The sequence below is a fragment of the Vicugna pacos genome, unplaced genomic scaffold, assembly GCF_048564905.1.
Source record: "Vicugna pacos unplaced genomic scaffold, VicPac4 scaffold_225, whole genome shotgun sequence".
Lineage (NCBI taxonomy): Eukaryota > Metazoa > Chordata > Mammalia > Artiodactyla > Camelidae > Vicugna > Vicugna pacos.
Genome location: NW_027328904.1, coordinates 81,626 through 104,791, shown reverse-complemented (window position 1 = coordinate 104,791; position 23,166 = coordinate 81,626). Strand labels below are relative to the sequence as shown.

Here is a 23,166-nt window from a genome sequence, read left to right as displayed (position 1 = left end):
ACTTGATTTTTTAATTTTCATCTGCATACTGTTCTTCAATTTTGACATCTGGTGAAATCTACACCAGTCAGTCTGTGCCTGCCTTAAGTACCGCCAGAAACTGTCTCCTCTGTCTCCTGTAACAGAATTACAGCTTAAACATTTTCTTCACTCCTGCTATCAAAAGCAAAACAAAAGAAAATAAAACAAAACCACAGACATCCAATGATCATTTATAAATTGTAGTGAAGAAGTAATATACCATCACAATAAAGAAATGAAAAAAAACCCATATATAAATATATCAAGAAATATACAGGACTTACATAAGGAAAAAAGACACCATAAGCTAAAGAAGGACATAAAATGAGACCAATTGAGAGACATACCATGCACCTGGATACACTGTTACAGGAGATTGATTCTCAGTTAATTCTCGTAACGTAATTACCATGAAAAGCCTCACTAAACTAAGAATTCTTTTTAAGGGGGCATAGTGATGGTTAAAAATTCAGGTCAAATAATGTAAAGGTAAACATTTCCGAGAGAATCCTGAAGAGGAAGGATGAGGAGGGGAAGTTTGGACGTGTACTGCTGATGCTAGAAGCAGCAGACCATTCAGTGGAACAGAATGGAAAACCCAGAAATGGAAAAAAACCTCTGAGAACTGAATGCAAGCTGAAGTGGTACAGCTGAGAAAAGATGGGTTGTTTGGGACAAGTGAATAATCATTTTTAAAACATTCTCCAATGTTACCCCATGTTCCAAAACAAATCTTGGATTGATGAAAGATGTATTTGGTGGAAAGTCAAAGCAAAAATTAAAAGTGAAGCAAATGTGAAAACATAAGGCTGAGCCACAGGGAAGGTTCAGCAGGCCCGTGGAAACACGTTTTCATTTCATCTGGAGAATGTGCATCAGTTTCTCTTAAGTTTGAACTGAAAGACCCACATTGCTACAGTCTCTGAAACGATGAAAAGAGCTTTTCTGCTGTTGCATCTGCTACTTTCCATGGAGAGCGGCTGGGGCCCATAGGCATGTGGAAGGTGCTAACTAAAAAGTGGCACTTGGCACCTGCCTCTCCAAGGATCGGATCGGGTTGGCACTCGCCAGCTAACTCTGCTTGGATTCAATCAGGAGCTGCTGCCACCGCTCACCTCCAACACTCTGTGAGAGGAGTTCATGGCAGAGGTCAGGAGTGAGGCACTCTGTGCTCTCTGAAAACTGGCTGAACAGGCCTTCAGACAGTTAGGTATTTTCAGGAGAAGATTTTATGGCCCAAAGTCTTGCATCTTCTATCTAGAAAAGTACGAAAATCATTGATGGTGACATCTGCTCCTCATGACTAGCAGCAGCTTCTGCCTGAGTGTGTGCTTGACTGCATGTGCCCCCCTTCACTGAAATCCTGTATGACACTGAGTTTTCCCTTTGCTTCTTTGGAAGAATTTCTCAGAGCTTTCATCTTGCCGCCAATATGACTTAACCCAGAACTCTCTCATTGTGTGACTTTATTTCAGTTGACAACAGGAATAAACTGAAGGGCAAGGAGGTTGAAAGAGTTTTCGGGGGGAGCTCTCCGGGGGATGAGGCCCTCAGCATCCTGAAGCTCCACACCACTCCATGACCAGTCACATGCCAACACGTCTTTCTTGGGTGAGTCTAAATTCTGCAAATGTCCTGAACCAGCCAGCCAAGTAGCAGCAATATTTGAAAGGAAAGCAGTGTGGCCCAGAAGCAGTGGCAGAGATCAGAGATGCCTGGGGCTGGCACGTGCGGGCGGGGCGTGCTGGGCCTCAGGGCCTCTGTGCGCACGGGTAGGGGCTCGGGGTTCCGAGGCGCACGGGCACTGCATCAGCGTTGCTAGGCTGCGGTTACTGTGTACGGATAGAATCCAACGGACACAGCTTCCCAGCCAGACCCCAGTGGTGGTGGAAAGCCTACTTGTAGAGATAATGAGCCGATTTTTTTGCGTTTGCCGTGCGAGCTGCGAGTCGCCTGTGGGCTGTACCATCAGCCCTCAGAGAGACCGCAGGAACTCGCAGCCTGGCTACCACATTCACAGAAGGGACCTAAAAAAGATCCATAGAGCTGCCTGTGCTGGAGATGTCAGGAAGGTCCAGCGAGTACTCTTCCTGAGACAGAATGGCCTGGACGAGCGTGATAGAAAGAACAGGTCACAGGGGTGGCAGGACAGGGCAGGGCGGGTCTGGGAGGGGCCGGGGGCCGGGGGCCTGGCCCAGCTGTCAGTTTCCCTCTGAGGCTCCTGGAAACCAGCGTGGGGTCCAGTGGCCAGCAAACTTTATAGGCGGCTAAAGCTTGAGCTGGTTTTGGACCCACTCATAATTCCCCTTAGAGAGCACTTTCCTGACAGTTTTTCAGTGACTTAACTGCATGGCAGTAATAATAGAGACCAGATTCAACATAAAGATAAAAATGGCATCTTATTTTGAATGTACACTTTTATATACAGGAAAGTGTGTAATGAGAAAAATAATTGCCATGATAGATGAGCCTCTGGGATAAAACTTCTTGGGATAAAATTCAAGATCCATTTTATATCAGTGTACACGTTTGTACATACATTCTTTACTGAAGGACCTTAGAGGACAACTTTGAAGTGGGGAGATAGATAGCTGTGCTCTTGAACACGTGGACTCATTTTCTTTAAATCTGTGGTCTTCCCATATTTATTGAATTTTCCATAAACCAAATTCAAATTACAGGCTTTTTTTGCTTGTTGCTTTCAAAGACTTGTCAGTAAAAATGAACATATTGTCTGACACAAATACACTGTACATCTTTTAAAGGCACATTGTTGGTTTTTTTTGTTAATCTTATTTTCTGATCTACAGGGTTTTAATTTTTTTTTATGTTGTTCAATCAACCTCCAGAATTCTTGCTTTTGAAGTCCTTCTTTGGAATGTCTTTGTCAGCATAAAAAATGTATAGATAGAAATTTATGTTTTCTTCTGGTACTTTTCTCACTTTGTATATTTAAAAATGTTTATCCATACGTCTTACACTTATGTACGTGAGATAAAAATCTAGCTACTTTCCTCTAAATAGATTGTTTCTCCATCACGCATGAATAACTTCTCTTTCCCTTATATGAAATTTCATCAGTAACAAGTTCTAAAGTCTTACATAGACTTGGGTGTTTGGGCATGTTCCGATCCATTCATTTATGTGTTTTTTCAACTGTTGGTAAATCAGTAATTTGTGGAAATTTACAGCACATTTTGATATCAAGAAGGGTAACGCTTTGTCTTTGTCTACTACACAGATGTTTGAATTTCATCACAAGAATTCAAAACAGCATGTGTAACTCACAATTCTTCAATGGAAGTCTAGTTGATTTACAATATTGCCTATCATGTTTTTAAGGTCTAAAGTTGATTTAAATGCCACCCGTGTGACAAGAACTGCAGTAGACCTGCGGCATGGGCCATTATTGCACTTACTGAAAGGCACCATAGGTTGTCAAATGCCCCACTATTTTATGCCCCAATAAGGAAATTTGTTAAGTGCTGCCAACTCCCAGATACAGAGAACAAACTAGTGGTTCACAGTGGGAAGAGGGAAGCGGGGCGGGGCAGTATAGGGGTAGGGAACTTAGAGGCACAAACTGTAAGATTTGAAAGAAGCTACCAGAATATATTGTACAACACGGGGAGTATAGCTACTGTTTGATAATAACTCCAAGTGGAGTATAACTTTGAAAGGTTGTGAATCACTGAACTGTACACCTGTAATTTCTGTCACTGTGTTATACATCAACTATACTTCCGCAACAATAAAAATGCAACCGGAGACCAAAAGATATTCCAATAATTAGACCAACAGGAAAAATGAGAAACAGTTTTAAAAAATACTACCAAGTATGGTTGTAAGACATGATGAATTTGAAATTGCCTTCCCATGCCAGAGATGTTAAACTGTGAGAAAATGAGCATCTTAGAATCATTGAAGTCCAGTGTTCTCTCTGATCCTTACAGAAGCAAAGTAGGTGTGATACCATTTTACTTCATTGAAATGCTGTCTTTGTAAAATAGTAGTGAGAGTCATGATTATATTGTCGGACAGCAACTGAGCTGTTACTTGTGCAAGGAACTGTTGCAAACACTTTGCATGGATTTTCACTGAAGCGTCACAGCCGTGTCCTGTGAGATAACTCCTACTTCATCCCTGTTTGGTTGATGAGGAAATTGAGGCACAGAAAGGCTAAGTGGCAGCTTGTAAGTGACAGTTAAAGTAGAAGTCGGGCCCAAGTTGAGCTGAATCTCGAGGTCATGCTTACTATTCAAACAGGTTGTTCTTCCTTTAATGTGGTGAGTAATAAGAGCTTATAAATAGTGTTCTTCCTGCATAAGGAAACTGAGTATTTCTTTTAAAGGGGTAGGAAGAGCATGCTATTGAATGTTTCCAGTGATATGAGTAATTGTATGTTTGAACTACTACGCTCTACTGTCCTAAAAAGTTGTCTCCCGTTCATAGGACGGCCCTCCATTTGGCCTCTGCCAATGGCCACGGAGGCGTGGTGACTCTTCTTCTGGAGCGAGGCTGCCAGATCGATGCCCGGGACAGGAAGAAAAGGACGGCGCTGATCAAGGTGTGTAGCAGCCAGCCGTGCCCACATGAGGTGGAGTCCATGTAATGACTTAAAACTGAATTGGTTTGGTTTAAGCATAATGAACCGCTGGGACTTGTGGCATGTTGACTTGGAATTCCTGGCACTTACAGTCTGTTTCTTGGCATGATACCGACAGGCCGTACAGTGCGAGGCGGAGGAGTGCGTGGAGATCCTCCTGAAAAGTGGAGCGAACGTCAACGCCGCAGATGTGCTTGGCAACACCGCACTCCACTATGCGGCATGCCTCGACACCGCGTCTATCGCGGAGAAGCTGCTGTCCCACGCCGCGGACGTGGACATGAGAAATCAGGTATAGCTCCACTCGCTTTCTTGACAAAGTATTTCAAATACAGGTTCTTTTTTAGCCACAGGTGTTTTATTTCTAATACATGTACCGAATAGACTACATCAGGCCCTGTTACCATGGAAACAAGTCCAAAGCCAACGCCAGGGGCTAGAGAAAGGTGATGCCCACAGGAAAGGCAGAGCTCTGTCACCCAGCACCTGTGCTACCCTGGAAGGAACAGCTCCCCATTAGGAAGTGCTTGGGAGTGGGTGGTAGGTTCAGAGGCCATAGAAGATGAAGGCCTGGGGGGAGTGAAATGATGATGAGGGCTGGCTGCCTTAAGAGGCGGGGTGGCTACTGGGGATGGGTGGGAGGAGGGAGGCTCAGTATGCAGCAGGGGAGCTGGGTGAGTGCACATGGGCAGGGGAGGCAGCAGGCCACAGGCCCTGAGCACCCCAGGACCCCCGGTAATAGGATCAGGGCAAGTGAGGTCAGTCAGGTCATGTTTGACAACCGGCAAGGGCATTCACTGGTGCTGGTGTCCATGTGGCCCACCACGTACACCTTAGGGTCTTCCACGCTTAGCCTGGTGTAGCTCCTCAGTGGGGCTGTGGCTCTTTGTGGGCAGCAGGTGATGGCAAAGCTGGTCCGCCTGCTTTTGCTCCAGGACATCTGTTACCTCCCGCCACTGCAGCCCTGCCAGGAATGCCCTCCGCTGACATAGTAGGTGCAGTTTTACATATTGGAGGCTCAGGCACTTCCTGAGTGAAAATGTTTGGAAAGAACTTGTCTAAGATTTCACTTTAAATAATGAGATTTGCAAAGAAGCATTAGAAGGTGCAGCTTTCTTTTGTTTATTTATGGCAGATATTTGTGCAAACGTTGCATTTGTTGCAGGTAAAAAAAATTCTTTTCAGTTTTTACCCACTCACTTTTTTTTCTGTTTGGTGTAAAAATCAAAGAAAGCAAAACTTGCCTTGGAAATAGACTTTGTCTTAACACTGAAGCAAAACAAAAACATCTGACAGTGTAATCAACTTCTTGCTGCTATGGACAAGTTTCTGTTTTATTAAAACAAAGAATTTATCTAAAACTGATTTCTGTCTCATTGCCCAAGGCTTAAGGGGAAATAAAAGGAAACAGACTATGGATTGAGCAGTTGAAATACGCAGGCTAGTGTGGAAATTGGGAAATAGCAAGAGGAGGTTTTTGTTTTCCTTCTGTTTATGTAGTTGGGCAAGCTGTTCTTCACTTGTTGGGGAGAAACATTGTCATCTTGGGAAAGAGTGTGAGTGAACTGTACACTTGCCGAGACATCAGTTTTATGGGGACTCTGAGGAAATGACACTGGTGGTGAACAGGGAGGGGGTGAGTCCGTGGGAAATAAGAAGAACAGATAACAAACTGACCCAGTGTCCTATTCTGGCAGAAACAGCCTCTTAGATAAGAGTCTAGACTTGGCTGTCAAATCTAGGATGTCTTGATGGGAAGTAAAGAATGCAGAGATAATGAAATCAAGTTGCTTCTGAATTGAGTAGTCCCTGTTGTACTGCTGTCTACCCAGGAGAATGAAATGCAGTTTTGTTAAGTGACTTTTATGTCTCAACATTTCTTTGTTTGTGCAAATCCTCAGATGAGGGAAGGAACTGGCCACGTGGGTAAGCGATGGGTCCGAACTGGTCGGTTGTCTCCTGTGCGAGTTCTCAGCTAAAATCGTGCCAGTGAACCACAATCACCTGGCAGCATCTCCAAAAATGTTCAAGCCTAGGCTGTCCCCTGAAGATTTTGAGTGAATAAATGTAGTAAGGCTTGGGCACGGGTAGTCGAAAGATTTCCTTGAGATTCTGATACAGCCCTTGGGTGAGAACTGTTGAATGGCTACGTGTACTACGTGTCAGTTCACAGCTCTCGAACAGAAGGCCTCTCTAGAAGAGTGGGAGTGTGACATATGCGGCGTCCTTCAGTGCTCTCCTGTCCAGCCACAGAAGTCTGACTTCTATCCATCCCTACTTCTGTGCTTGACAAGTTAAAACGAGTATTATTGGCAGTATCTGTGGGCTTGAAGAATAACTCCTTTTTCCTTCCAATCACTGATCATTCGGTGTCACTCAAAGAGTCTTAGAAATTTGCTTCTGGTGAATGATTTAATAAGTAGAGCCCTTTGAGGATTTTGCACCTTTTGTTACCAACCAAGGCATTAGGCCAACAGGGTTTCCTGAGTGCAGTGATAATAAATCATGACCCTTCTGTTGGTTAAATCTGTGTGACCGAATCTTGCAATATATCTGTTAGATTCACTGAGCACCTGCATCATTAAAATGGTGGGTTTTTTTAAAAAATTGCAGTATACTTGATTTACAGTGTTGTGTTAGTTTCTGCTTTATAGCGGTGATTCAGTTATATACACACACACACACTTTTTCATATTCTTGGCCACTTTGGTTGACTACAGGATGTCGCATACAGGGCCTTGCACTGTATAGTGGGACGGTGTCGTTTATCTATTTTATATGCAGTAGTTTGTATTTGCTACTCCCAAACTGCTAACTTACCCCGCCTCCACCACCTTTCCCCTCTGGTAGCCATCAGTTTGTTTTCTACATCTGTGAGTCTGTTTCTGTTTCTTCAGTAAGTTCATTGGTGTCATAGTTTGGAGTCCACATATTAAGTGATATCACCTGGGGTTTGTCTTTCTCTTTCCAACTTTCCTCATCCAGGATGATAATCTCTGGTCCCATGCATGTTGTTGCAAATGGCAGGATTTCATTGTTTTTATGGCCGAGTAGTATTCCATTCTAAATGAATACACCATGCAAGATGGCAGTTTTAAACATCAAAACCCAGGAGGTTACTAACAGAAGGGAATTGTTTTAAGAATGTAGTTTCAGGCATCTTATGAACTAGACATCCATATGATTAACAATAAGGGAGATTGCGATACAGATTGTAGTCTGAGTAGGCATAGGAAAAGTTCTTAAAGTAGGTATTATGAGTCTTAACAGCACTTTTTATGACATGTTGGGGCCCAGTTTTTTTTTTTTTTTTGGTAGGACATATGCTACTAAAGGAAGGAAAGGTTTTACATCCAAATATTTGCTTCATACCCAGCTGTTTGGAAACACAGCAAACATACAAACACAAGTGGGCTATAGACGAAACATGGCCCCTGGATATGTTCAGTTGGCCTCCACACGTTGAGTCAACGTTTAAAATTTAGGAGACTCGTGCAGAAATCTACGTTTCAGACTTGAACTAAAGGAACAAATCTAGTCCCCCGTGAGCCCAGGCTCCCGTGTGGTCAGCTGTGCAGAGGCGGCCCCTAGTCAGTGGGGTGTGTGTTCTCCACTTTGCCGTCCTCACCTGGGACCTTCACTGAACATGGGTCCTCTACTTTGCCTCTGTAAGCATTTGATTTGACAATTACTGTTTTACAGTATATTTTGATAATGATTTTGAGGTTTTAAAGTCAGTGAATATTAAATTTATAATCTATTTCATATTGTATAATAATCTCACGCATGGGATTGAATTTTTCAAATTAGAACTTATAAGTTGATTTTTAAAACAACCTTTTTCTTTTCATGAATATGCAAATAATCATATTCCCATCGGAATGTCTTTAAACCTGATGAGGTTGGTCGTGGTCAAATCTGTACAGGTTATGCTCACTGCAGACGGTGTGATGTCTTTCTCCTCCACGTGGCTCCTTAGAGTTGCGCTTGACTCAGTAGCTACATGGCTCCCTGTGGAGCAGTGCTGAGAGCGCTGAGCGCAGTCACAGAGCAGTAAGGGGGCGACAGAAGGCCTGGCAGAAGCAAAGGTTCTTGGAACCAGTAAGTGCTTGAAGTGAGTTTTAGAGAATGACTTCACGGTGAACTTTCTGAAGAGCTCAAGGAGGAGTGTTTTAAAGAGTAGGAGCCCAGAGGGGTGAGGAGGAAGAGGCTACTTTGTATTTACTTTACATGATATGTTTATGTTCAGACTTACAAATTTTTACATTCAGTTTTGAAATATGTAATTTTGTACATTATACACTGTTTTTGCTGTTTTACAGGATGACCTGACACCACTGTTACTTGCCAGAAGGAACAACAGGCAGCTAATGGCAGACTTTTTAAAGGAAAAACAGGCACATATGCCTACAGTTGAGAAGACGAAAAGGTACAGTAGTTTGTTACCTTTTAAAAAAAAAAACTTTGCTGTTGTTCCCGAGCAGTATCAGTTAGAAAACTTAAATTAATAAAATGATTAACTTAGAATCCACACATCTTCGGTTAGGGAGAAAAGCAATTCCGACTGGGTGTCACAAAGAACAGAATAGAACAGGATTCCTCTTCCTTTATAATATTGACTGATGTCATTTGCAACCTGATTCTTTTGATCATATGATCTTCTCATAGGTCAGGGAGATCACTTTCATTTTATTAGTATGAATTCCAATTTTAATTGATGTTATGATAGAACATTGAATATCTGAATTCTTTTATAATAATGTTTAAATTTCTACTGTGTATAGGTTTTTTCTTAAAAGATGAAGGTTAAACATAGAGGAATTTGTTTTATCTTTTAGATGACTATTAGCTTGAAATGACTTTCTTTGAAGAATACTGATATTTTTAGGTTATCACACACGAGTGTGCATCACCATTACCGGATCCTATGGGCTCATCCGTTTTTATCCTTTCTCAATTCTTGTTCATTTTGATGATTTTATTTTTAATTGATAATGGTAGAAACAGGAAAGATAGCTTTAGTGATTGAATAAACATTTCCTTTAAAGCAGACAAGGCAGTGGTAGATGATAAAGAGGAAAGAGTTGAGCTTTAGATCCAGACCAGGTTTAAGTCCTAGCTTTCCTGTTTGTCAGGTGTGTTCCCTGAGGAACATAACTTCTTATCGACAGATAAGTTTCCTGATATGTAAAGGAGGACAGGAGTACATCCTTTATGGGGGGTTGTGTGTAAGAAGGAAATACATACGGTATTTAATTCAGGGCCAAGCACATGCTTCTCAGGATGATTCACTGCAACCGGGACTATTTTCATTATTCATATTATTGTTTGAAGCCTGCAAACAGCTTTTGTTTTCCTGACCTCTAGCTGATTTTAAAGTATAAAATTTCAGACTCATCAAGAAATGGGGAAATCTTTATTTAAATCTTTCCCTACTTGACATAAGTGACCTCAGCATCGTTTCTTGTCCATCAGAGGACTTTAAATCTGCAAGTTCGTCTCTGTGTTACCCCAGGAGGACAGGGGGCTGCTTTTTTGTGGCTTGCTTTTGGCCTTGAGGTAACTTGCCGAGATGAACACTTGAGCATGTATATGATCAGTCTTACAGAGATGGTCAAGGTACAATATATCAAATAAGCTGTTGGAGTAAGTTAAGTAAATTCCTTGGGGAGGGGGTGGGTTTTCTTCCCTGATTTTAGAACAGCCCTCATGCTTGCTGTAAATGATGAATCACCAAATATGGTCAGGCTTCTTCTTCAACAAGGCATTGATGTCTTTCCTCAAGATACCTAGGCATGGAGTGTAGAAGGATATGCTCTTATTAGTGGTTTTAATACGTAAGTGTTTACACTAAAATGGCGATGATCACTAAACTGAGGTTGAAAATAAGTGTTACTTGTCACACGACAGGTGAGAGTTCCGAGTTGGGTGCAGGCAGTTGGGGGATGGCAGTGAGCTGTGCCCATCATGAGCTGGAAATCACGCCAAAGGCCAGACTAGTGAGATGCAGCAGTGGCCCAGGATCCTTTATCTCAGGGCCTCTGAGCCCTTTGTCCTTCAGCATCCTCGTGTTCTGTATTTCATTCCAAGTGTATCCCTTATGCATGGGGTACAAACAATGTCATAACTGATTTTTCTAAGCAGCTATTTGGGTCCTAAAGTGTTTAATTGAGCAGAAAATCCTGTCTTTTGCCTTGAGGGCTTTCCTCTATACTCTTCCTCTGGAATCTTCCAAGAAGCGAAGGGATTCCCTGAGGTCAAAGTGACACCCGTCTTCCACAGGTCACTGGGGTTGGGGTGGGGAGGAGGGCTTTCTAGCCATTCTGTTGTTCCCCTCGATTCTGTTGCTGCAGCGTCGGTATGAAAACTGGTCTCAGCAGGGTCTCGTTGGCAGCTGGGTCTGCGCTGTGCATGTTGTTCTCTAAAGACCTTTAATAACATCATTTTAAAAGAAGAAAAGAAAACAGAATGTGGCCCTGCAGTTGGTCCTGTGTGACCTCTCCTCCCAGGATGCCCGTGCTGACCCACGCTCCTCAGCCTTCCTCGTGACCCACACTCAGACTGCAGGGCGACAGCTTGTATAGTTCTCATGCATTGCTTGTGTGACGTCCTGTACTTACAAATACAGCTACAAAACATGTAATAGCTGAGGTGCCCTGAATTATAATCCCTGAAAAAGGACGGCTCATCACCATAACTTGGAACATTTTCTGAAAACTGCACCTTTGAATATTGCACCTATGAAAAAACACACATTGGTTTTTATTTGGGGTGCTAAAATAGTTCTGGCATTAAAGTTCAAGAAGGACTTGTTCAATTTCTTCACCGTTTCTTGGAGCATTGTGGGGGTATATTATGTCATTAAATCCTCTGAATACTATTGGGAATTAAGGCTATAAGATCCCAGTTTTATAGAGGAACACTTTGAGCTGATGAGAAACAACTTTTCCGGGAACAAATAGCTGTTGGTTACAGAGCTCGGACTTCTGAGTTCAAGATCCTTTCCGTGTGTCAGACTAAGTCTAGTTCACTTCATGAGCTATCCTGCCCTCAACTCATGACTACTTAACCTGACTTTTTTTCTCCTTTAATTACATGTTAAAGAACAAGTGTATAGAACTTAGAAATTTGAGGTATACAGGACCATTGAAGGTTTGATATTAGCTCTGCTATTGTATGAAATAATGTAAGAGTTTAGTATCTTTGGTCATTATTTTCATATTGGCATTCAAGAGTAATATTTATCGATTACTTTTTTTAACATAGCGAACACAAAGACGAAAGGAGACGTGAAAGACCCTTTCAAACTACCAGCCTGGCGAAGACTTCTGATTGTAAGTGACTCTCTGTGGTCCTGCCATAGATGGAGAAAGTGAGAGTGAGGCAGTGCTGATCATGACAGAGCAGTCAGAACAGCCAGTGTGGGAATTCCATGTATACCTTGATTTTTACAATTAATTTCTCCCTTAATTCTCTACTGTTCCAGATTATTTAGGAATTTAATTGTAGGTCATTTAAACCCTGAGACAGTGTTGTCTGGAAAGAAATTCATGTATTTAAACACAGCCCCTGAAATCCCATGTTCTGTCTTTGTGTAAAGAAGGAAAACAGATCTTTAAGTTTGTTGTACATTTCCTCCATCAACCACACTATAACACACTGGACTTCTCATAGAACTGGATCTAATGGGTTACACTGGGGAAATGAAGGTTAGTTATTGCATAGTGACTCATCTCACTTAAAAAGTTACTGTCTTTAAAAGGGAGAAGTCAGTAATCCCTTCCTGGTACTCTAACGCTTTGGCAACCCGTGAGTACTGCAAAGCTGAGCCAGTGCGCAGCACACCAGTAAGAGATTGTTGTTGAAAAGTACCCAGCGACAGTACAGAAGTCCGGAAAGCAGTGCCTTGTGGAGAAGCACTGGTCATTTTTCCCATCCTTACACCAACCAGGTCTCACTCTTACAACTTCATTCCTCATAAGTGCGAACAGAATGTGATATGCTGACCTAATGACAACCAGATATATTCCTGTCTTTCTCCTCCTTCTCCTCCTCCCTCTTCCTCTTCTTATTCTTGGATACTTGTCATGAAACTAATTTTGTTAGAACCAGCTGCTCTGTTGCCATCAGTTAAAGGATTTTCATCATAAATATTCAAATAGCCCAACACAGGACTTAAGAAACTGCAGTAAAAGCACAAAAATGCTTCCCATGCGCATGAACACTGCTGTGCCGCCTAGATGAGAGCCCTGGCACTTGCACAGTCTGCGCTCTGTGGGGGCCCCTGTAACACAGCTAGCCCCTGGCAAGCAAAGAGCTTCTGCTGGTTGGCGTTGCCAGTTATGGGAGACACAGAGATGGAACTGGTAGTTCTTGTCCTTAAGGCAATCAGAATACGACACAGTTGTCCCTGGTTGTTTTCTGTGTTTTTTAAAATAGAATATTGAAAGGAAGCATTCTCATTGATCTGATAATTATTATCACTTTTTAGGTCATTTTTTTTCCCCACATAAATGGCTGTCAAGTGTCTCATAGGTGCTAAGCACGAACCTGATGTTACAAAATGCAGACATTTAACATGCAGCCCCGCCCCCCAGGAGCATGTCACTTATCGTCATGTTTGTGAGTCCCTCTCGGTGACTCTGCTCCCTGTGTCCCAGGGCCCCTAGGGCTTCATAAGTGTCTTTCTGTATCTTTCATTGGTATTTCATATGTGCCCAATGCTTTAAGTTCATGGTGAGGAAATGGCTCTTGAAAAAGTGGGCAGGACTGGAGGGAAGCATGCAGGGCGAGAAGTTTGCCAGGGAAGCAGAGAGAAGGACAGTGTTTGGTAGGAGGAACAACTTTCAAGATGACATTTGGCCAAAGGAACAGCAGGCAGAGGCAAAGATGTGCCAGGGAACTCAAGGGGATTCATGAGTTTCATGAAGTTGGCCCAAAAAGGATGCCGTGGGCGTGGTTGGGAACGAGGTGAATGCAGAGCTCAGGCACGCTCTGGGAAGTCCTTCTAGTTCTACAGAGAAGAGTAGGTCTCCTGTAGACCCCGGGAAATGTATCGGAATGCTGCTTGCTGTAACGAATAATAGACCTGAGGGGCAGTGGCTAAAACAAGAAGAAGTAGGATTGTGCAGATGATTCATGATGCCATCAGCATCCCAGATGTCCCTCCTTCAGCTGTGAGGCTGCCGGTGTTTGACGTCTCCTTTCCTGGTCTGCTGGTTGGCAGCAGCTCCTGGCATTATATTCTCACATGGGAATATCCAAAGGCCGGAAGGACTGCTTTTGTCTACCTCTTTTCCTACAAATAACGAAGAACAGTAGGATGCTTACAATAGCCTTCACCGGATATTTTACTGGCTGGGTTATATCACATACTCATTCCTAAATGAGCCTCTGGTGAAGGAAAGGTAGTTCCACTCATTATCTTAGAAGTCAATTCTGTTTCGGGAGCTGGGGAGAGGTTACCTTCTTTGTATATTGGGATAAAAAGATATCAAAGTAAAGTTGCAATTGTGCAACAAGAAGGAAGAAAAACAATGGCTGTCAGGTTGGAAATGAGCAACATGTGCTGCAGGGATTCCATAGGGAATTTTGAGGAAAAGAGCAAGAAGATTAGATTTGAGTATTAGGGCTCTCTGGTCATGACCTAAAGCATAGGGAGGGATGACCGAGCCAGAAATAGAGAAACAAGAAAACGGTACTGAGACGGATGCAAGCGATGAAGGTGCTCCAGAGGAGCCAACAGATGAGAAGAAGTTGACCTTTGTGGATGGAAAAGACAACACTGACATGGCCAGTAAAATAGTAAAATCTATGGAGTTTGATTTTTCTTCTCTCTGTGCTTAAAAGCCACTACAGGGTGAGGGAAGAGAATAGCTGATTGGTAGATGGATCGCATGCTTCAGATACAGGAGTTCCTTGGTTCAATACCCAGTATGTCCATTAAAAACAAAAATACAACAGCTAATGAAATATATCTGAAGTCTGTAGCTACAGATAACATATCCATTACTGTTTCTTTTCCATTTCCCAACTACCGCAATACATAGCCAACAAAAGACCAAGGTTTTCCTAAGCAAAGTGCATCTTCCCTGTGAAATTCTTTTGGGTAACGTTAAATTACGGAAAAATTCTTGCAAGCAGTTAGGCTTCACGTGTGTGTGTGTGTGTGTGTGTGTGTGTGTGTGTGTGTGTGTGTGCAGGTCAAAGCTGTCAGTGTTGTCTGAATAATCTGTGTGACTGCACCCTCTAGGTGAAGAGTCACCTTTCCCCTCGGGACCGGAGGAGGACGCACGCACCCCTGGCGAGGAGGTACCATCTCGTTTTCTTGACCTACGTCGTCTTGTAGCACCTAGCCGTCGAGGGTCCCTAGTGCACATGAGCGGATGGATGCATCGCCCCTGCGTCCCAACGTTTGCGTTTTCCCGTCGCGGTTCTTGACTCCCCTTTTGTAATCCAAGCTCACTAAGTCACTCTGTGCTTTCGGTCTCGCCAGGGCACAGTACACTTGTGTTAGTTCTCCACACTCCCCTACTGAGAGCGGTGTCTGTGTCTCCATTCTTTGCTTGCACTGCTTTTCCCTGGTAGGTTAGTCCAAGTCACTGCATATAGATAGCTCCCCGTGCCAGTTCGGTCAGGTTTCAGAGGTCTCCCGCTTCGCCTTGTCGTTTTGGCCCTCCTCGGTTTCGATGAGTGGCTGGTGCCTCAGTTTACTGAGTCTTGCCAGTGGGGTCTTCCCATTCCGTTCCCACCCAAGTGTGTTCCCGGTGTTCCGTGTGACTTCCCGTGCCGTTTCCCACCTCGTCCTTTGGCTCAAGCTGCCCCTCCTCGAGTCCCTCAGCCTGCCCCCTCTGCGCTCGGCCTGCCTTTGAAGACACGGTGCGGTCTTCCCAGCGTTCCCCGAGCCGAGCCCTGCCCCAGACTCTTCTGTCCTTTGTGCCCTGCCTGTCCGTTCGCGTCGGCTGTCGATAGGCTGCTGAATGGCCCTTTGCCGTGCTGATGGGTGTTCCCGTGTCCCTGCGTCTGGTAACAACACGGAGCAGAATGTGTCTTTCGTGTGTCTTCCCAGCTGTTGGCCAGGGTGATGCCTGTGGTTTGACACAGGCAGTGACTGGTTGCTGCCTCACCGAACTGACAGACTGAATGGCCAAGTGCAGGAGTCGGATGGTTTCTCAAGGTGGGTTGTGGGGTTCCTTTGCTTTGTTTTTACAGGAAGGGGTGCCCGAGCCCAAAGCAGAACGGGACGGCACCCGTGCTGAGACACTCGTCGCTGACGAAGGCGCTCCAGACGAGACAGCCGAAGACGAGACCCTGCCGCCTGTGCTTGCGGCAGAGCAACCTGATGAGTCCGGTAGGTTGGTGAACATCCACGGAGGTTGACTGTTCTCCTGTGTGTGCTTAAAGGCTACTGCGGGGCGGGGAAGGGTGTAGCTGGTGGGTAGATGGGTGGCATGCTTCGGATGCAGGAGTTCCTGGGTCCCATGGCCAGGACCTCCTTTCAAAGGAAGAAGCCAAATGGCGATCTAAGATACCTCAAGGCTGTAGGTCCACATACCCCATGCAGTACTCCCGTTTTGTTTTCCTTCTGCCCACTGTCTCCACACATACCCCCAACACAAGCAGGCCTTCCCTCAAGAAACTGCCTCAGTCCTCTGAAATGCTCTTGGGCCACGTTAGTTTACGGAAAGCTTCTTGGGTGGAGTTAGGCTTCAAGTGTTTGTGTGTGTGTGTGTGTGTGTGTGTGTGTGTGTGTGTGTGTGTGTGTGTGTGTGTGTGTGTGCAGGTCAAAGTGGCCAGTGATGTCTCTGAATAATCTGTGTGACTGCACCCTCTAGGTGAAGAGTCACCTTTCCCCTCGGGACCGGAGGAGGACGCACGCACCCCTGGCGAGGAGGTACCATCTCGTTTTCTTGACCTACGTCGTCTTGTAGCACCTAGCCGTCGAGGGTCCCTAGTGCACATGAGCGGATGGATGCATCGCCCCTGCGTCCCAACGTTTGCGTTTTCCCGTCGCGGTTCTTGACTCCCCTTTTGTAATCCAAGCTCACTAAGTCACTCTGTGCTTTCGGTCTCGCCAGGGCACAGTACACTTGTGTTAGTTCTCCACACTCCCCTACTGAGAGCGGTGTCTGTGTCTCCATTCTTTGCTTGCACTGCTTTTCCCTGGTAGGTTAGTCCAAGTCACTGCATATAGATAGCTCCCCGTGCCAGTTCGGTCAGGTTTCAGAGGTCTCCCGCTTCGCCTTGTCGTTTTGGCCCTCCTCGGTTTCGATGAGTGGCTGGTGCCTCAGTTTACTGAGTCTTGCCAGTGGGGTCTTCCCATTCCGTTCCCACCCAAGTGTGTTCCCGGTGTTCCGTGTGACTTCCCGTGCCGTTTCCCACCTCGTCCTTTGGCTCAAGCTGCCCCTCCTCGAGTCCCTCAGCCTGCCCCCTCTGCGCTCGGCCTGCCTTTGAAGACACGGTGCGGTCTTCCCAGCGTTCCCCGAGCCGAGCCCTGCCCCAGACTCTTCTGTCCTTTGTGCCCTGCCTGTCCGTTCGCGTCGGCTGTCGATAGGCTGCTGAATGGCCCTTTGCCGTGCTGATGGGTGTTCCCGTGTCCCTGCGTCTGGTAACAACACGGAGCAGAATGTGTCTTTCGTGTGTCTTCCCAGCTGTTGGCCAGGGTGATGCCTGTGGTTTGACACAGGCAGTGACTGGTTGCTGCCTCACCGAACTGACAGACTGAATGGCCAAGTGCAGGAGTCGGATGGTTTCTCAAGGTGGGTTGTGGGGTTCCTTTGCTTTGTTTTTACAGGAAGGGGTGCCCGAGCCCAAAGCAGAACGGGACGGCACCCGTGCTGAGACACTCGTCGCTGACGAAGGCGCTCCAGACGAGACAGCCGAAGACGAGACCCTGCCGCCTGTGCTTGCGGCAGAGCAACCTGATGAGTCCGGTAGGTTGGTGAACATCCACGGAGGTTGACTGTTCTCCTGTGTGTGCTTAAAGGCTACTGTGGGGCGGGGAAGGGTGTAGCTGGTGGGTAGATGGGTGGCATGCTTCGGATGCAGGAGTTCCTGGGTCCCATGGCCAGGACCTCCTTTCAAAGGAAGAAGCCAAATGGCGATCTAAGATACCTCAAGGCTGTAGGTCCACATACCCCATGCAGTACTCCCGTTTTGTTTTCCTTCTGCCCACTGTCTCCACACATACCCCCAACACAAGCAGGCCTTCCCTCAAGAAACTGCCTCAGTCCTCTGAAATGCTCTTGGGCCACGTTAGTTTACGGAAAGCTTCTTGGGTGGAGTTAGGCTTCAAGTGTTTGTGTGTGTGTGTGTGTGTGTGTGTGTGTGTGTGTGTGTGTGTGTGTGTGTGCAGGTCAAAGTGGCCAGTGATGTCTCTGAATAATCTGTGTGACTGCACCCTCTAGGTGAAGAGTCACCTTTCCCCTCGGGACCGGAGGAGGACGCACGCACCCCTGGCGAGGAGGTACCATCTCGTTTTCTTGACCTACGTCGTCTTGTAGCACCTAGCCGTCGAGGGTCCCTAGTGCACATGAGCGGATGGATGCATCGCCCCTGCGTCCCAACGTTTGCGTTTTCCCGTCGCGGTTCTTGACTCCCCTTTTGTAATCCAAGCTCACTAAGTCACTCTGTGCTTTCGGTCTCGCCAGGGCACAGTACACTTGTGTTAGTTCTCCACACTCCCCTACTGAGAGCGGTGTCTGTGTCTCCATTCTTTGCTTGCACTGCTTTTCCCTGGTAGGTTAGTCCAAGTCACTGCATATAGATAGCTCCCCGTGCCAGTTCGGTCAGGTTTCAGAGGTCTCCCGCTTCGCCTTGTCGTTTTGGCCCTCCTCGGTTTCGATGAGTGGCTGGTGCCTCAGTTTACTGAGTCTTGCCAGTGGGGTCTTCCCATTCCGTTCCCACCCAAGTGTGTTCCCGGTGTTCCGTGTGACTTCCCGTGCCGTTTCCCACCTCGTCCTTTGGCTCAAGCTGCCCCTCCTCGAGTCCCTCAGCCTGCCCCCTCTGCGCTCGGCCTGCCTTTGAAGACACGGTGCGGTCTTCCCAGCGTTCCCCGAGCCGAGCCCTGCCCCAGACTCTTCTGTCCTTTGTGCCCTGCCTGTCCGTTCGCGTCGGCTGTCGATAGGCTGCTGAATGGCCCTTTGCCGTGCTGATGGGTGTTCCCGTGTCCCTGCGTCTGGTAACAACACGGAGCAGAATGTGTCTTTCGTGTGTCTTCCCAGCTGTTGGCCAGGGTGATGCCTGTGGTTTGACACAGGCAGTGACTGGTTGCTGCCTCACCGAACTGACAGACTGAATGGCCAAGTGCAGGAGTCGGATGGTTTCTCAAGGTGGGTTGTGGGGTTCCTTTGCTTTGTTTTTACAGGAAGGGGTGCCCGAGCCCAAAGCAGAACGGGACGGCACCCGTGCTGAGACACTCGTCGCTGACGAAGGCGCTCCAGACGAGACAGCCGAAGACGAGACCCTGCCGCCTGTGCTTGCGGCAGAGCAACCTGATGAGTCCGGTAGGTTGGTGAACATCCACGGAGGTTGACTGTTCTCCTGTGTGTGCTTAAAGGCTACTGCGGGGCGGGGAAGGGTGTAGCTGGTGGGTAGATGGGTGGCATGCTTCGGATGCAGGAGTTCCTGGGTCCCATGGCCAGGACCTCCTTTCAAAGGAAGAAGCCAAATGGCGATCTAAGATACCTCAAGGCTGTAGGTCCACATACCCCATGCAGTACTCCCGTTTTGTTTTCCTTCTGCCCACTGTCTCCACACATACCCCCAACACAAGCAGGCCTTCCCTCAAGAAACTGCCTCAGTCCTCTGAAATGCTCTTGGGCCACGTTAGTTTACGGAAAGCTTCTTGGGTGGAGTTAGGCTTCAAGTGTTTGTGTGTGTGTGTGTGTGTGTGTGTGTGTGTGTGTGTGTGCAGGTCAAAGTGGTCAGTGATGTCTCTGAATAATCTGTGTGACTGCACCCTCTAGGTGAAGAGTCACCTTTCCCCTCGGGACCGGAGGAGGACGCACGCACCCCTGGCGAGGAGGTACCATCTCGTTTTCTTGACCTACGTCGTCTTGTAGCACCTAGCCGTCGAGGGTCCCTAGTGCACATGAGCGGATGGATGCATCGCCCCTGCGTCCCAACGTTTGCGTTTTCCCGTCGCGGTTCTTGACTCCCCTTTTGTAATCCAAGCTCACTAAGTCACTCTGTGCTTTCGGTCTCGCCAGGGCACAGTACACTTGTGTTAGTTCTCCACACTCCCCTACTGAGAGCGGTGTCTGTGTCTCCATTCTTTGCTTGCACTGCTTTTCCCTGGTAGGTTAGTCCAAGTCACTGCATATAGATAGCTCCCCGTGCCAGTTCGGTCAGGTTTCAGAGGTCTCCCGCTTCGCCTTGTCGTTTTGGCCCTCCTCGGTTTCGATGAGTGGCTGGTGCCTCAGTTTACTGAGTCTTGCCAGTGGGGTCTTCCCATTCCGTTCCCACCCAAGTGTGTTCCCGGTGTTCCGTGTGACTTCCCGTGCCGTTTCCCACCTCGTCCTTTGGCTCAAGCTGCCCCTCCTCGAGTCCCTCAGCCTGCCCCCTCTGCGCTCGGCCTGCCTTTGAAGACACGGTGCGGTCTTCCCAGCGTTCCCCGAGCCGAGCCCTGCCCCAGACTCTTCTGTCCTTTGTGCCCTGCCTGTCCGTTCGCGTCGGCTGTCGATAGGCTGCTGAATGGCCCTTTGCCGTGCTGATGGGTGTTCCCGTGTCCCTGCGTCTGGTAACAACACGGAGCAGAATGTGTCTTTCGTGTGTCTTCCCAGCTGTTGGCCAGGGTGATGCCTGTGGTTTGACACAGGCAGTGACTGGTTGCTGCCTCACCGAACTGACAGACTGAATGGCCAAGTGCAGGAGTCGGATGGTTTCTCAAGGTGGGTTGTGGGGTTCCTTTGCTTTGTTTTTACAGGAAGGGGTGCCCGAGCCCAAAGCAGAACGGGACGGCACCCGTGCTGAGACACTCGTCGCTGACGAAGGCACTCCAGACGAGACAGCCGAAGACGAGACCCTGCCGCCTGTGCTTGCGGCAGAGCAACCTGATGAGTCCGGTAGGTTGGTGAACATCCACGGAGGTTGACTGTTCTCCTGTGTGTGCTTAAAGGCTACTGTGGGGCGGGGAAGGGTGTAGCTGGTGGGTAGATGGGTGGCATGCTTCGGATGCAGGAGTTCCTGGGTCCCATGGCCAGGACCTCCTTTCAAAGGAAGAAGCCAAATGGCGATCTAAGATACCTCAAGGCTGTAGGTCCACATACCCCATGCAGTACTCCCGTTTTGTTTTCCTTCTGCCCACTGTCTCCACACATACCCCCAACACAAGCAGGCCTTCCCTCAAGAAACTGCCTCAGTCCTCTGAAATGCTCTTGGGCCACGTTAGTTTACGGAAAGCTTCTTGGGTGGAGTTAGGCTTCAAGTGTTTGTGTGTGTGTGTGTGTGTGTGTGTGTGTGTGTGTGTGTGTGTGTGTGTGTGCGTGCAGGTCAAAGTGGCCAGTGATGTCTCTGAATAATCTGTGTGACTGCACCCTCTAGGTGAAGAGTCACCTTTCCCCTCGGGACCGGAGGAGGACGCACGCACCCCTGGCGAGGAGGTACCATCTCGTTTTCTTGACCTACGTCGTCTTGTAGCACCTAGCCGTCGAGGGTCCCTAGTGCACATGAGCGGATGGATGCATCGCCCCTGCGTCCCAACGTTTGCGTTTTCCCGTCGCGGTTCTTGACTCCCCTTTTGTAATCCAAGCTCACTAAGTCACTCTGTGCTTTCGGTCTCGCCAGGGCACAGTACACTTGTGTTAGTTCTCCACACTCCCCTACTGAGAGCGGTGTCTGTGTCTCCATTCTTTGCTTGCACTGCTTTTCCCTGGTAGGTTAGTCCAAGTCACTGCATATAGATAGCTCCCCGTGCCAGTTCGGTCAGGTTTCAGAGGTCTCCCGCTTCGCCTTGTCGTTTTGGCCCTCCTCGGTTTCGATGAGTGGCTGGTGCCTCAGTTTACTGAGTCTTGCCAGTGGGGTCTTCCCATTCCGTTCCCACCCAAGTGTGTTCCCGGTGTTCCGTGTGACTTCCCGTGCCGTTTCCCACCTCGTCCTTTGGCTCAAGCTGCCCCTCCTCGAGTCCCTCAGCCTGCCCCCTCTGCGCTCGGCCTGCCTTTGAAGACACGGTGCGGTCTTCCCAGCGTTCCCCGAGCCGAGCCCTGCCCCAGACTCTTCTGTCCTTTGTGCCCTGCCTGTCCGTTCGCGTCGGCTGTCGATAGGCTGCTGAATGGCCCTTTGCCGTGCTGATGGGTGTTCCCGTGTCCCTGCGTCTGGTAACAACACGGAGCAGAATGTGTCTTTCGTGTGTCTTCCCAGCTGTTGGCCAGGGTGATGCCTGTGGTTTGACACAGGCAGTGACTGGTTGCTGCCTCACCGAACTGACAGACTGAATGGCCAAGTGCAGGAGTCGGATGGTTTCTCAAGGTGGGTTGTGGGGTTCCTTTGCTTTGTTTTTACAGGAAGGGGTGCCCGAGCCCAAAGCAGAACGGGACGGCACCCGTGCTGAGACACTCGTCGCTGACGAAGGCGCTCCAGACGAGACAGCCGAAGACGAGACCCTGCCGCCTGTGCTTGCGGCAGAGCAACCTGATGAGTCCGGTAGGTTGGTGAACATCCACGGAGGTTGACTGTTCTCCTGTGTGTGCTTAAAGGCTACTGTGGGGCGGGGAAGGGTGTAGCTGGTGGGTAGATGGGTGGCATGCTTCGGATGCAGGAGTTCCTGGGTCCCATGGCCAGGACCTCCTTTCAAAGGAAGAAGCCAAATGGCGATCTAAGATACCTCAAGGCTGTAGGTCCACATACCCCATGCAGTACTCCCGTTTTGTTTTCCTTCTGCCCACTGTCTCCACACATACCCCCAACACAAGCAGGCCTTCCCTCAAGAAACTGCCTCAGTCCTCTGAAATGCTCTTGGGCCACGTTAGTTTACGGAAAGCTTCTTGGGTGGAGTTAGGCTTCAAGTGTTTGTGTGTGTGTGTGTGTGTGTGTGTGTGTGTGTGTGTGCAGGTCAAAGTGGTCAGTGATGTCTCTGAATAATCTGTGTGACTGCACCCTCTAGGTGAAGAGTCACCTTTCCCCTCGGGACCAGAGGAGGACGCACGCACCCCTGGCGAGGAGGTACCATCTCGTTTTCTTGACCTACGTCGTCTTGTAGCACCTAGCCGTCGAGGGTCCCTAGTGCACATGAGCGGATGGATGCATCGCCCCTGCGTCCCAACGTTTGCGTTTTCCCGTCGCGGTTCTTGACTCCCCTTTTGTAATCCAAGCTCACTAAGTCACTCTGTGCTTTCGGTCTCGCCAGGGCACAGTACACTTGTGTTAGTTCTCCACACTCCCCTACTGAGAGCGGTGTCTGTGTCTCCATTCTTTGCTTGCACTGCTTTTCCCTGGTAGGTTAGTCCAAGTCACTGCATATAGATAGCTCCCCGTGCCAGTTCGGTCAGGTTTCAGAGGTCTCCCGCTTCGCCTTGTCGTTTTGGCCCTCCTCGGTTTCGATG

General features: G+C 47.6%; 1 protein-coding gene across 1 annotated transcript; it reads left to right on the top strand.

Moving 5' to 3' along the window:
- The first annotated feature begins 1,643 nt into the window (after positions 1–1,643).
- LOC116279687 (uncharacterized) lies at positions 1,644–22,570 on the top strand. Its single transcript, XM_072958203.1, has 15 exons — positions 1,644–2,152; positions 4,474–4,588; positions 4,746–4,919; positions 8,950–9,056; positions 11,894–11,961; positions 14,880–14,938; positions 15,839–15,977; positions 16,462–16,520; positions 17,421–17,559; positions 18,034–18,092; positions 18,993–19,131; positions 19,594–19,652; positions 20,553–20,691; positions 21,170–21,228; positions 22,129–22,570. Exons 1-15 carry the CDS (start codon positions 1,932–1,934, stop codon positions 22,294–22,296), a joined length of 1,704 nt encoding a protein of 567 aa, XP_072814304.1. The 5' UTR covers positions 1,644–1,931; the 3' UTR covers positions 22,297–22,570.
- The last annotated feature ends 596 nt before the right edge of the window (positions 22,571–23,166 follow it).